We start from the raw sequence: 15,329 nt of genomic DNA, 5'->3' as shown, positions 1-15,329 counted from the left end.
TGGGAAAATGCTCTAAACGCAGTGTTGAAGTCCTAGACAGACAAACATCACACATCAATCCAGAATGGCTTAAAAAGTAGGTTCCTCGATTCATTTCTACAACCACAATGGCTACTAAAACTCTGGATCTCAATCGGCCTGGGGCCTTTTGAAAAGTAGGGTTGGTACTAAAACATACCAAAATACCGATGATCTCAAGGCTGTGCTTCGTCGGTACGGTTGCCACTCGAGATAAAAATAAATTCTGTTAAAATTTTATTTGCTATAGAAATTTTTGTCAACATTTTATTTCTGTAGAAAATTTTGTCAAAATTTTATTTCTATAGAAAATGTTGTCAAAGTTTTATTTCTATAAAAATTTTTGTCAAAATTTTATTTCTATAGAAAATTTTGTCAAAATTTTATTTCTATAGAAAATTATGTCAAAATCTTATTTCTATAGAAAATTATGTCAAAATTTTATTTCTATAGAAAATTTTTGCAATATTTTATTTCTATAGAAATTTTTTGCAATTTTTTTTCTATAGAATATATTGTAAAAATTGTATTTCTATAGAAAATTTTGTCAAAATTTTATTTTGTATAGAAAATGTTGTCAAAACGTTATTATATAAAAAATTTTGTCAAAATTTTATTTCTATAAAAATTTTTGTTAATTTTTGTTTGTATAGGAAACTTTGTTAAAATTTTATTACTATAGAACTTTTGTAAAAATTGTATTTCTATAGAAATTTTGTCAAAATTTTATTTTGTATAGCAAATTTTGTCAAGATTTTATTTTGTGTTGAAAGATTGTGAAGTACTTCTTAGTTGAAGAGGAATATTTTGAAAAATCTACCAAAACATCAAGAATTCTACCGATTTACCAATCAGAAAAATCGACCATGGTAGAATCCCACCACCTGTGGCAACCGTGAAAAAAAACTACAAAAAAATCGTATTTTGTCAAAATTTTATTTCAATAGACAATTTTGTCAAAATTTGATTTCTATAGATAATTTTGTGAACATTTCATTTTGTATAGAAAATTTTGTCAAAACTTGTTTTTGTATAGAAAGTTTTGTCACAATTTTATTTGGTATAGAAAATTTTGTAAACATTTTATTTTATTCTATTTCTATTTCAAATTTGTGATGTACCTCTTAGTTGGAGAAAATTATGTCAATTATGTCAAAAATTATAGAAAATTATGTCAAAATCTTATTTCTATAGAAAATTATGTCAACATTTTATTTCTATAGAAATTTTTGCAATATTTTATTTCTACAGAAATTTTTTGCAAAATTTTATTTCTATAGAATATATTGTAAAAATTGTATTTCTATAGAAAATTTTGGCAAAAATTTATTTTGTATAGAAAATTTTTTCAAAATTTTATTTTATATAGGAAATGTTGTCAAAATGTTATTCTCTAAAAAATTTTGTCAAAAAATTTTGTTAATTTGTTTTTGTATAGGAAATTTTGTTAAAATTTTATTACTATAGAACTTTTGTAAAAATTGTATTTCTATTAATTTTATGTCTATAGAAATTTTGTCAAAATTTTATTTTGTATAGAAAATTTTGTCAAAATTTTAGTTCTATAGAAAATTTTCTCAAAATTTTATTCCTAGAGGAAATTTTGTCAAAATTTTAGTTCTATAGAAAATTTTGTCAAAATTTTATTTTGTATAGCAAATTTTGTCAAAATTTTAGTTCTATAGAAAATTTTGTCAGAATTTTAGTTTGTATAGCACATTTTGTCAAAATTTTAGTTCTATAGAAAATTTTTTTCAAAATTTTATTTCTAGAGGAAATTTTGTCAATTTTTTTTTTTTTCATTATTGTTGTTTTTGATTTCAGCTTAAAACCATGCATTGACTAAACTACAAGGGTAGCTTAACCAACAGAGGAAAATAATGTTTGTCAAATTTATTTAGGCAAAGTCCTATAGACTGCTAGATGGTTGGATGGGCGCACGTTTCGGAGTTACCACATTCTTTATCAGCATCCTCTACTTGCAGCAAGACTATCAACCAATTATCAGAATTAATTCGGGCAGTTCACTAAACCCAAAATAAACCACACTAGAACCTTCCGAAAAAAGATTTATGATAGTCGGATTTTGCCGAAATAAATCTTTGTACACACATTTCTCTTTTCCTTTTTTTATATAGAAAATTTTGACAAAAATTTTATTTCTAAGGAAAATTTTGTCAAAATTTTATTTTGTGTGGAAAATTTAGTCAAAATTTTATTTCTATAGAAAACTTTGTCAACATTTTATTTTTGAAGATTTTTTTTTTTAAAAATTTTGTTTTGTATAGAAAATTTTGTCAAGATTTTATTTTGTATTGAAAGTTTGTGAAGTACTTCTTAGTTGAAGTGGAATATTTTGAAAAATCTACCAAAACATCAAGAATTCTACCGATTTACCAAAAAACCACCACCTGTGGCAACCGTGAAAAATATTTTACCAAAAAACTACAAAAACATCTTATTTTTCAAAATTTTATTTCTATAGACAATTTTGTCAAAATTTGATTTCTATAGATAATTTTGTGAACATTTAATTTTGTATAGTAAATTTTGTCAAAACTTTATTTTGTATAGAAAATTGTGTCAAAATTTTATTTTGCATAGAAATTTTTGTCACAGTTTTATTTGGTATAGAAAATGTTGCAAAAATTTTATTTCTATAGACAAATTTGTCAAAATTCAATGGAGCCTAAACAATTCAGTTTAAGATATGTAACAAAAAATTTGCTTAATGTTTTGTAGAAAAATAGATTGCAAATAAACAGAATTAAAAAAAATATAGAAAATGTCAAAATTTTATTTCTATGAAAAATTTATGATGTACCTCTTGGTTGGAGAAGAATATTCCGAAAAATCGACCAAACCATAAATAATTCGACCAATCTAGCAATAAAAAAAATCTACTATTTTTGGTAGAATTCTACCAACTGTGGCAACCGTGAAAATATTTTACCAAAAAAAAAAAAACTACAAAAAAATCTTATTTTGCAAAATTTTATTTCTATCGAAAATTTTGTCAAAATTTTATTTCTATAGATAATTTTGTGAACATTTCATTTTGTATAGAAAATTTTGTCAAAACTTTATTATGTATAGAAAATTTTGTCAAAACTTTATTTTGTATAGAAAATTGTGTCAAAATTTTATTTTGTATAGAAGTTTTTGTCACAGTTTTATTTGGTATAGAAAATTTTGCAAAAATTTTATTTCTATAGACAAATTTGTCAAAAATTAATTTTGTGTAGAACATTTTGTCAAAACTTTATTTTGTATAGAAAATTTTGGCACAATTTTGTTTGGTATAGAAAATTTTGCAAACATTTTATTTTATATAGAAAATCTTGTCAATATTTTATTTCTATGAAAAATTTGTGATGTACCTCTTGGTTGGAGAGGAATATTCCGAAAAATCTACCAAACCATAAATAATTCGACCAATCTAGCAACCAAAAAAATCTACTATTTTTGGTAGAATTCTAACACCTGTGGTAACCGTGAAAAATATTTTACCAAAAAAATTCCAAAAAAATCTTATCTTTCCAACATTTTATTTCTATAGAAAATTTTGTCAAAATTTTATTTCTATCGAAAATTTTGTCAAAATTTTATTTTTATTTTATTTATATCTATAGAAAATGTTGTCAAAATTTTGTGTAGAAAATGGTCAAAATTTGATTTCTATAGATAATTTTGTGAAAATTTAATTTTGTATAGAAAATGTTGTCAAAATTTTATTTTGTATATAAATTTTTGTCACAGTTTCTTTTGGTATAGAAAATTTTGCAAAAATTTTATTTTATATAGAAAATGTTGTCAAAACTTTATTTCTATAGACAATTTTGTCAACATTTTATTTCTATAGATTTTTTTTTCAAAATTTAATCTCTATAGAAAATTTTATCAAAATTTTATTTCTATAGAAAATTTTGTCAAAATTTTATTTCTATAGAAAATTTTTGCAAAAAGGCTGTGGAAAGGTTCATTCGCCCGAACCGAAACATGTACAGTCCAGGCGTGTATAGATTGGTATCTGGCGTTTTCTTTTCAATGGCTCTATTAACCATGTCCCTTAATCTATATCTGTCCATAAAGCTCGAAAAATAATTGTATAATTTTATTTCTATAGAAAATTTTGCCAAAATTTTATTTCTATCGAAAATTTTGTCCAAATTTTATTTCTATCGACAATTTTGTCAAAATTTTATTTCTATCGAAAAATTTTATCAAAATTTTATTTCTATAGAAAATTTTGTCAAAATTTTATTTCTATAGAAAATTTTTGCAAAATTTTATTTCTATAGAAAATTTTGTCAAAATTTTATTTCTATCGAAAATTTTGTCCAAATTTTATTTCTATCGAAAATTTTGTCAAAGTTTTATTTCTATAGAAAAATTTGTAAAAATTTTATTTCTATAGAAAAATTTGGTCAAAATTTTATTTGTATTGAAAAATTTTGTCAACATTTTATTTTTATAGAAAATTGTGTCAAAATTTTATTTCTATCGTAAATTTTGTCAAAATTTGTCCTTAATATTGTTTAAATTATTGTGTCCTAAAATTTAGGTGTTATAATCTCAGATATTGGGTCAATATTTTTTTTCAGTGTGGTGGTTGGTATTTTAGATTCGGTCGTATATACTTGTTTAAAGTTTATAGGTGTGTGAGTGAGTTTGTTCATTGTATGGCTGCTATAGTTCTACGAATGATTTCTGAGCATGTCCCTGTGTTATTGCAGTGGATATTGTGTGCCGGAATGGTATGGTATGGAAATCTTAAGAAGAAAAGAAAACTCTTTTTCTCCGGCATGCCAATAGAATAACACAAAAATATTTTAATAGGAATTCTTTTGAGCATCCAAAGCCTTTGTGTGTAGCATCCCCTTATGTATCCAAGTTTTGCAAGTCAAACATCGTCGTATAAGACACTTGAATAAAATTGACAACTTGCCTTTTGTTGCAAATGCTGTTGGGGACCTCCTGCAACCAGTGATGACATTAGGACACTATTGGAAGATGGTGGAACTGTTCCAGCCATATGCTTCATATTCTGCAGCGATGCTTTATGACAATTGTATGGAGGCGGTGGTGGTGTTGGTGATGATGAATTTAGGCCAACATTAATGGATGACATTAAATTTTTCACATTGTCCATATTGGTTAGAGTAAGCGTTGGATGCTGTTGCTGTTGATGGTATTGTTGATGGTGCTGTTGCTGCATTTGCTGCTGTTGTTGTTGTTGTTGTTGTTTACCATCACCATCGTTGGCCTCTAGCATGGGATAGTAATGGGATGAATGCCTTCGCACTACCACATTTGCATTAATTGGCAATAATGCCACGGAATTACATTGTTCCTGTTGTTTATCATAGAAATCCAAGAGGGAACTATGTGGTAAGGCCAAACTCGAAGCACGTTCCGAACTTTTTGTGATCATCATACAAATGGATGTTAGTTAAAGCAATTGAGTTAGGTGGTTAACAGCATTTGTGTTAATTTTGATTGGGTGTTAGACATACGCATAAATATTTGGAAAAATACAAAAAATTATACAATAATGAAATTATTTATTATTATGTGTGTAGGCTGGATGGGAATGGTGCTAAAACATACATTATTGAAGATTATTTAGTTAGTTTAACAAATTTATTAATTAACTAATTTCTATGATATGTGGCCTAGAGTTTGGTAACTGGTAAACTTACCGCTGCTTTTGTTTATCGCCCAAAAATTGATGATGCTGTTCGTTAACGCTTAAACGTTGTTTATCCATGGTTAACGTAGCCATGTTATTATATATCGTCATTTAAATTGTGTTTGATCTAAAAAAGAAAACAAAAAAAAAATACAATTAAGGATTTTATTGGCGAAATATTTTTCTTTCTTTTTTATAAAATTTGTTGTAAAAATTGCTATCAAATTATAATTCTTATTTATAGTTTTGTGATTTAGTTTTACTACACCTCAAAAAAAGTGAATCAATCGATTCGACAATTTTTTCTTCAAAATCCGAAGTTTTCTTTAACAAGTGAAAAAAAAACAAGTATATACAGTAGTAAGTTCGGCCGGGCCGAATCTTAAATACCCACCACCATGAATCAAATATAATAGTTTCCTTTGAAAATTTCAGGGGGGTTTGATGACAGATATTTTCTCAAGCAGTTCGGTTCAACCAGTACGCTTCCCGAAGATAAATGTAAAGATTTTACCTATGAAGACTAGATCAGATTCTGAATTTATAAGAACCATTTTTTGTTTGAGTTTTAGAGGAATCATAAACATCTCTTTCAAGTGTGCAAGAAAATGATGAAATAACGCCTTGTTTGAAATCTAAAATCTGTAGATTTTCATCCCAATTATTTAAATGATTACGTGAAGTGAAATCTGGAAATTTTGCATTCAGTTTCAAGCAATTTTCATGATCAGTGCGCCTTCTATACCCTCAATAAGTGATATCGGTCTATATGGAGGTCTTTCAAAATGGACCGATAAAACTAAATCATATACACTTTGTTGTGGGTCTAAAATGCCAGTATATTTTCAATTTGTGGCAAATCGGATAAAAACTACAATTTCTAGAAACCCTAGGAGTTAAATCGGGAGTTCGGTGTAATAGGGGCTATACCAAAACATGGAAGGATACACACAGTACTCAGCACATCTAATTGTAGTTCTAGAATCTAGACCCCAAATCGGAGGGACGGTTTATAAGGGGGCTATATTAAAAACTGTACCGATACTCAATATATTCGGCACACCTCTTTATGGTCCTAGAATACCTCTAGATTTCCAATTTCAGGCAAATTTGGTAAAAACTACGGATTCTAGAAGCCCAACAATTACATCTAGAGATCGGTCTATATAGGGGCTATATCGAAACATGGTCCGATAATCACAATTTTCGGCACATCTCTTTATGGTCCTAGAATACCTCTAGATTTCCAATTTCAGGCAAATTGGATAAAAACTACGGATTCTAGAAGCCCAAGAATTACATCTGGAGATCGGTCTATATAGGGGCTATATCGAAACATGGTCCGATAATCACCATTTTCGGCACATCTCTTTATTTTCCTAGAATACCTCTAGATTTCCAATTTCAGGCAAATTGAGTAAATACTACGGATTCTAGAAACCCAAGAATTAAATCTGGAGATCGGTCTATGTAGGGGCTATATCGAAACATGGTCCGATAAACACCATTTTCGGCACATCTCTTTATTTTCCTAGAGTACCTCTAGATTTCAAATTTCGGGTATATTGGACTAAAACTACCGATTGTAGAAGCCCAAGAAGTAAAATCGGGAGAGCGGTCTATATAGGGGCTATATCGAAACATGGTCCGATAATCACCATTTTCGGCACATCTCTTTATTTTCCTAGAATATCTCTAGATTTCCAATTTCAGGCAATTTGGGTAAAAACTATGGATTCTAGAAGCACAAGAAGTAAAATCGGGAGATCGGTCTATATAGGGGCTATATCGAAATATGGTCCGATAATAACTATTTTCGGCACATCTCTTTATTTTCCTAGAATACCTCTACATTTCCAATATCAGGTAAATTGGATAAAAACTACGGATTCTAGAAGCCCAAGAATTAAATCTGGAGATCGGTCTATATAGGGGCTATATCGAAATATGGTCCGATAATCACTATTTTCGGCACATCTCTTTATTTTTCTAGAATACCTCTAGATTTCCAATTTCAGGCAAATTGGGTAAAAACTACGGATTCTAGAAGGCCAAGAAGTAAAATAGGGAAATCGGTTTATATGGGGGCTATATCGAAACATGGTCCGATAATCACCATTTTCGGCACATCTCTTTATTTTCCTAGAATATCTCTAGATTTCCAATTTCAGGCAAATTGGATAAAAACTACGGATTCTAGAAGCCCAAGAATTAAATCTGGAGATCGGTCTATATAGGGGCTATATCGAAATATGGTCCGATAATCACCATTTTCGGCACATCTCTTTATTTTCCTAGAATACCTCTAGATTTCCAATTTCAGGCAAATTGGATAAAAACTACGGATTGTAGAAGCCCAGGAATTACATCTGGAGATCGGTCTATATAGGGGCTATATCGAAACATGGTCCGATAATCACTATTTTAGGCACACCTCTTTATGGTCCTAGAATACCTCTAGATTTCCAATTTCAGGCAAATTGGATAAAAACTACGGATTCTAGAAGCCCAAGAATTAAATCTGGAGATCGGTCTATATAGAGGCTATATCGAAATATGGTCCGATAATCACCATTTTCGGCACATCTCTTTATTTTCCTAGAATACCTCTAGATTTCAAATTTCGGTTATATTGGACTAAAACTACGGATTGTAGAAGCCCAAGAAGTAAAATCGGGAGAGCGGTCTATATGGGGGCTATATCAAAACATGGACCGACACACCCCATTTTCGGCACAGCTATTTATGGTCCTAGAATACCTCTAGATTTCCAATTTCCGATAAAACTACGGATTCTAGAAGCCCAAGAAGTAAAATCGAGAGATCGGTCTATATGGGGGCTATATCAAAACATGGTCCGATAATCACCATTTTCGACTTTAAGTTTGGCACAAGTATGTGTTTTGGCTCAGAATAGATCCCTATTGATTTTGGAAGAAATCGGTTCAGATTTAGATATAGCTCCTATATATATATATATATATATATATATATATATATATATATATATATATATATATATATATATATATATATAGGAGCTATATCTAAATCTGAATATATATATAAAAGTATATATATAAAAGTGTGCCAAATTTTATTGAAATCGGTTCAGATTAAGATATAGCTCCCATATATATCTTTCGCCCGATATGGACTAATACGGTCCCAGAAGCCAGAGTTTTACCCCACTTTTGCACTAGGAGTACAATTAGTAGTGTAGTCAAGTGTGCCAAATTTTATTGAAATCGGTTCAGATTTAGATATAGCTCCCATATATATCGAGACCACAGTGGCCAATCTTTTACTCCGATTTAATTGAAATTTTGCACAGGGAGTAGAATTAGCATTGTAGCTATGCGTGCCAAATTTGGTTGAAATCGGTTCAAGTTTATATATAGCCCCCATATATAGCTTTCGGCCGATTTACATATGACCACAGAATCCAATTTTTTGCTCCGATTTAGTTGAATTTTTTGCACAGGGAGTAGAATTAGCATTGTTGCTATGCGTGCCAAATTTGGTTGAAATCGGTTCAGATTTAGATATAGCTCCCATATATATGTTTTCCGATTTCGACAAAAATGGTCAAAATACCAACATTTTCCTTGTAAAATCGCCACTGCTTAGTCGAAAAGTTGTAAAAATGACTCTAATTTTCCTAAACTTCTAATACATATATATCGAGCGATACATAAAAAAAACTTTTGCGAAGTTTCCTTAAAATTGCTTCAGATTTAAATGTTTCCCATATTTTTTACTAACATTGTGTTCCACCCTAGTGCATTAGCCGACTTAAATTTTGAGTCTATAGATTTTGTAGAAGTCTATCAATATGATATCAATGATATTTAAATGTATGTATTTGGGACAAACCTTTATATATAGCCCCCAACACATTTGACGGATGTGATATGGTAACGAAAATTTAGATCTACAGAGTGGTGCAGGGTATAATATAGTCGGCCCCGCCCGACTTTAGACTTTCCTTACTTGTTATTTGTAGTGAATCCACCTGAAAGGAAAATTTTGGGTAATTTGTTGAGAAAAAGATTATTTTTCATAGGTTTCGGTGTAAAAAATATAAGTGTGGGTTTATTTGTTTTTAGCACATTTATCACATTTATATTTAAGTGCAAGAATATAGTGTTCATAAACAGCTTTTCTATAGCAGAGTTTGAATCATTATTCTATGCATGTAGTCCATGCCTGTTTTTATCGCTTCTATGATTAAATTTGTATGTTGTTATTTTTGTATACATATTGCTAAAAGTAAATTTACATTTTATTATGAACTTGGACAAACTCATACACACGCACTCCTATACACATTTTTATGGCATAGCTTTCAACCACAATTATGATAGATTTTCAATTTTCCAATTAGCCAAATGCCTAAGGGAAATTTATAATTGTTGAAATTCATTAAATTCATCTAAATGAGAGAGAGGGTAATTTGTCTGCTTTCAATGGCAATTAGAGATTATGTTGGAACCATGGGCATATGCACAATGATTGTTAGGATTTAATGAAATTGAATTGAGTTAATTGCATTCTAAACAATTCCGCAGTTACGCAATATTCAAATTTTTAACTCTAAAGTAGAAGCAGTATAAAATTATATGTTTTTGTGGTACATTTTATTATAACTTGATGAGAAATAGATTAAAGCAACATTTCACAAAATTTATATTACTTAGAATGAAATACTAAAATGGATATTTTCGTGTGATAATACGAATTTAACACTAACCTATATCGGCAAAAATCGAGCTTATTTTTTAAATTTGAAAAAAAAAATTGGAAATTTTTTAAAAAAAATATGAAAACTCGATTTAAATCAAAATAATTCGGAAACAATTTTTTTGGCCTCATACATTTGATTTATTATGGAAAGTCCATAGCCACAAATACACAGCGATATAAAATAACGACAAACGTTTTGATTAATTCATCATGATCACCTCCTCCCAACACACCCATTGATTTACAAAACACGAACTCTCACACACGTACACTTGAAAAATTGCTCAAACATTGCAGACCATCTAATATGTAAGCGAGCACATTAAAAGGCCATGACAATGATAATCATCAATTTTCTCATGTGAGTATATGTATATCCATGTATTTGTAAGCGTGGAAGAACAAGAGAACATGTACATGAGTACATGATTGTAAGAACACAAACAATGAGTTTTACAAAATATCTCCATTGTGACACAAACAGCTGTAAATGCTTGGACTCTGTGAACGATGAAGAGAGAGAAACAGAGAGCACATGGTTACGTGTGAGTTCATGTGTGTATTGTATGGTGAACATACATATGTAAATATCACCATGAAATTGTTAAAATGGTTCATTCATTTGACAGACTGCCAGACCTCAAAGGGTGGAGAATATTGGTCAGTCTGGAACACATGGACATGAATATGTAAAATGCACTAATACACAGGCGACATAACATGTTGAAATACAATCAAGTGGACCAAATAGACTGATTTACTCAGTGTTGTATCAACATTTATTTGGACCGTAGGTTGGGTCGAAAGAAGGACCAATGGTCAAAGGTAAAGAAAAATCGGTAAATATTAACCATATTTATCGATTTTTCTTTACCTTTGATAACATTTATTCTTTGATGTTTATATCGACGTTTGCTTTTCGAGAAAATAAAATCGAATAATCGAACTTTTATGTCAAAAAAAAAAACAATTGACTAAATAGCGGTTTTAATGAAAAAAAAATGAATTTGCAATCATGCTGGTGACATTTCTGAGTATTTCAAAGCTTTTCTAAGTGGTTTGGCCCAATTTGGAACGCCGGTCGAACACGGCTATAAAAAGGAGGTCCCTTTGAGCTAAACATAGAATCGGGTAGCACTCAGTGATAAGAGAGAAGTTCACCACTGTGGTATCTCAGATTAATTGAATAGTAAGTGAGCCTGAAAAACAGGGCTGCCGCCACGGTTGCCACTCGACCCACCAAAATTTAAAGAAAATGTTATCCCAAATCTACCAAACAAAAAAATCTTATTTAAACCAAAATTATTTCTATGGAAAATTTTGTCAAAATTTTATTTCTTAATTCTTTTAGTTTTGTAATTAAGCTCGAGGTCTGAGGCCTCGAAGAATTAAGAATTAGAACAAAAGGTCGATTACCAAACAAAACAACAACAAATGAAAATTTTATTTCTATAGAAAATTTTGTCAACATTTTATTTCTATAGAAAATTTTGTCAACATTTTATTTCTATAGAAAATTTTGTCAACATTTTATTTCTAAAGAAAATAGTGTTAAAATTTTATTTCTATAGATAATTTTGTAAAAATTTTATTTCTACAGTAAGTTGTGTAAAAATTTTATATCTGTAGAAAATTTTGTCAAAGTTGTATTTCTTAATTCTTTAACTTTTAAAATTAAGCTCGAGTTTTGTTGTCTTACAAAACTACAAAACTAAAAGAATTAAGAATTAGAACAAAAGGTGGATTAACAAGCAAAACAACAACAACAACCACTGAAAATTTTATTTCTATAGACAATTTTGTTAAAATCGTATTTCTATAGAAAATTTTTTAAAATTTCATTTCTAAAGTAAATTGTATCAAAATTTTATTTCTAAAGAAAATAGTTTCCAAATTTTATTTAAAACAAAAATTTGACACAATTTTATTTATTCAGACAAATTTGTCAAAATTTTATTCTATGTTCTATGGAACATTTTGTTAAAATTTTATTTCTATCGAAATTTTACCAAAATTTTATTTCTATCGAAATTTTACCAAAATTTTATTTCTATAGAAAATTTTCTCAAAATGCTATTTCTATAGAAAATTTTATTTCCATAGAAAATTTTGTCAAGATTTCATTTCTACACCCTCAAAAAAAAATCGCCTCTCTAACATATGTTCCAAACATATTTTGCAGGAAGCACATATATTATTGGATACTGCCGAAACATTAATATGTTTGTTTTATGTGAACATATTCTATTTTTGGAAGCATTTTGAGCCAAAAATATTATATGCTTGGAAGAATTTTCCCCAAAGAAGATTGTGCTCATTCCCTAACATAATTTTCACTTCCACGAAATTTTTTAGTTCTTGGCACCTTTTTCTGTAATACAAATAATGAAATTATTCAATTTTATAATTTTTTTAAATTTTACCTTTCGCCTGGACGGAGAATCGAACCGAGGACCATACAGTTTGTAAGCCAACACACTACCACTGAGCTACGTAGCTGTTATAGTCACCAGAAGACAATTATCGTTATAAGTTACATTTATATAGCATAGTTTGCAGCGCCCACGAGCCCATGCAAACATAACATTATTTAACAGAAACATACATGTGTTGGCAACGTGGAGCTGTGGTTAGCATGTCTGCCGTACATGCAAAGGGTCCCTGCTCCAACCAAACACCAATTGTTTTTTTTTTTAATTTACGCATTTATATTTATACTATATTAAATTTTTATAATGAAACTTCGAAATGTGGGTTATTAAAGATTTACAGTCAGAAACAGTGCTTGATATAAACGAAATGGACTGAGCTTTTGGATAAAATATTATTTTTTTATTGCAAAAATAACAATTTTGTAATAAAAAACTGGTTTTGGTATAAAAGTTTGATATTTTGGAAGGAATTCAAAAACTCTAACAAAGGAAGAACGTGGGGTCGAGTATAAACATACATAAATAATTTTATAATATACACAAATTAAATAATATTTAGACTTAAATTAAATAATATTTAGACTTAAGCGTATAAAATTTTTGGCCTTATCATAAAGCAGTTTCCGAAACAACATATAAGCGGTTTCACAGAAATTGCTCTCTTTCGATTCTCTCGCTGTGTTAATTTGATATCTTTCGTCAACCCTCCCGGTTTTTATCTCTATTTCTTTCTCTATACTCTCTCTCTCTCTCTTTCGCTCTCTGAATAAAATATCACAACATATATATGTTTCACACATATAATTTTTATGAAACATGCATGCCCCAAACATAATATATTATAACATATTAACATATGTGTTCCAAACATTTAGTGTTAGTTTGAGAACATTACATGTTTGCACTTAAATATATTGTGTTTAAAAATTGTGCCCGAAACACATTTTGTTTATATCGAAACATATGAAAAACATATTTTTCTAACAGTGTACCGAAAATTTTGTTAAAATTTTATTTCTATTGAAATTTTGCCAAACTTTTATTTCTATAGAAAATTTTGCCAACATTTTATTTCTATAGAAAATGTTGTCAACATTTTATTTCTAAAGAAAATAGTGTCAAAATTTTATTTCTGCAGTGATTTGTTTCAAAATTTTATTTCTATAGATAATTTTGTAAAGATTTTATTTCTACAGAATTAAGCTTTTAAAATTAAGCTCGAGTTTTGTTGTCTTACAAAACTACAAAACTAAAAGAATTAAGAATTAGAACAAAAGGTGGATTACCAAGCAAAACAACAACAACAACCACTGAAAATTTTATTTCTATAGACAATTTTGTTAAAATCGTATTTCTATAGAAATTTTTTTAAAATTTCATTTCTAAAGTAAATTGTATCAAAATTTTATTTCTAAAGAAAATAGTTTCCAAATTTTATTTAAAATAAAAAATTTGACACAATTTTATTTATTCAGACAAATTTGTCAAAATTTTATTCTATGTTCTATGGAACATTTTGTTAAAATTTTATTTCTATCGAAATTTTACAAAAATTTTATTTGTATGGGAAATTTTCTCAAAATGCTATTTCTATAGAAAATTTTATTTCCATAGAAAATTTTGTCAAGATTTAATTTCTATCGAAAATTTTGTTAAAATTTTATTTCTATAGACATTTTGCCAAAATTTTATTTCTATAGAAAATTTTCTCAAAATGCTATTTATATAGAAAATTTTGTAAAAATTTTATTTCCATAGGAAATTTTGTCAATATTTCATTTTTATCGAAAATTTTGTTAAAATTTTATTTCTATAGAACATTTTCTCTTTCTTTATTTTGAACTTTGATAAACTTATACACACAGCCATATATGGCATAGATTTCAACCACAATTATGATAGATTTTCGATTTTCCAATTAGCCAAATACCTAAGGGAAATTTATAATTGTTGAAATTCATTAAATTCATCTAAATGCATATCGAAAGAGAGAGAGAGAGAGAGAGTAATTTTTCTGCTTCCCATAATTTCACTGGCAATTAGAGATTATGTTGGAACCATGGGCATAGGTACGATGTTTGTTAGGATTTAATGAAAATTTTATTTCTATAGGAAATTTTCTCAAAATGCTATTTCTATATAAAAATTTGTCATAATTTTATTTCCATAGAAAATATGTCAACATTTTAATTTCATAGAAAATTTTGTCAAGATTTCATTTTTATTGAAAATTTTGCCAAAATTTTATTTCTATAGCAAATTTTCCTAAAATGCTATTTCTATAGAAAATTTTGTCCAAATTTTATTTCCATAGAAAATAAGTCAACATTTTAATTTCATAGAAAATTTTGTCAAGATTTCATTTTTATTGAAAATTTTGTTAAAATTTTATTTCTGTAGAAATTTTGCCAAAATTTTGTTTCTAAAGGAAATTCTCTCAA

At 28.4% G+C, this 15,329-nt stretch overlaps 1 protein-coding gene across 2 annotated transcripts in view; it reads right to left on the bottom strand.

Moving 5' to 3' along the window:
- Positions 1-15,329, bottom strand: part of Corin (corin serine peptidase) — a 237,613-nt gene that overhangs the window by 19,692 nt on the left and 202,592 nt on the right. For both annotated transcript variants that reach the window (XM_075312800.1, XM_075312801.1), the window contains exons 4-5: positions 5,721-5,837; positions 4,967-5,438 (exon numbers count right to left, since the gene is read on the bottom strand). In XM_075312800.1, the coding sequence (XP_075168915.1) occupies positions 4,967-5,438; positions 5,721-5,821 (573 nt within the window). In that variant the 5' untranslated portion in view covers positions 5,822-5,837. The remainder of the gene's footprint in view (positions 1-4,966; positions 5,439-5,720; positions 5,838-15,329) is intronic.

This window comes from Haematobia irritans, chromosome 5 (genome assembly GCF_050003625.1).
Source record: "Haematobia irritans isolate KBUSLIRL chromosome 5, ASM5000362v1, whole genome shotgun sequence".
Classification (NCBI taxonomy): domain Eukaryota; kingdom Metazoa; phylum Arthropoda; class Insecta; order Diptera; family Muscidae; genus Haematobia; species Haematobia irritans.
Note: the sequence above shows the minus strand (reverse complement) of the source record. Positions and strands in the feature narration are given on the sequence as shown.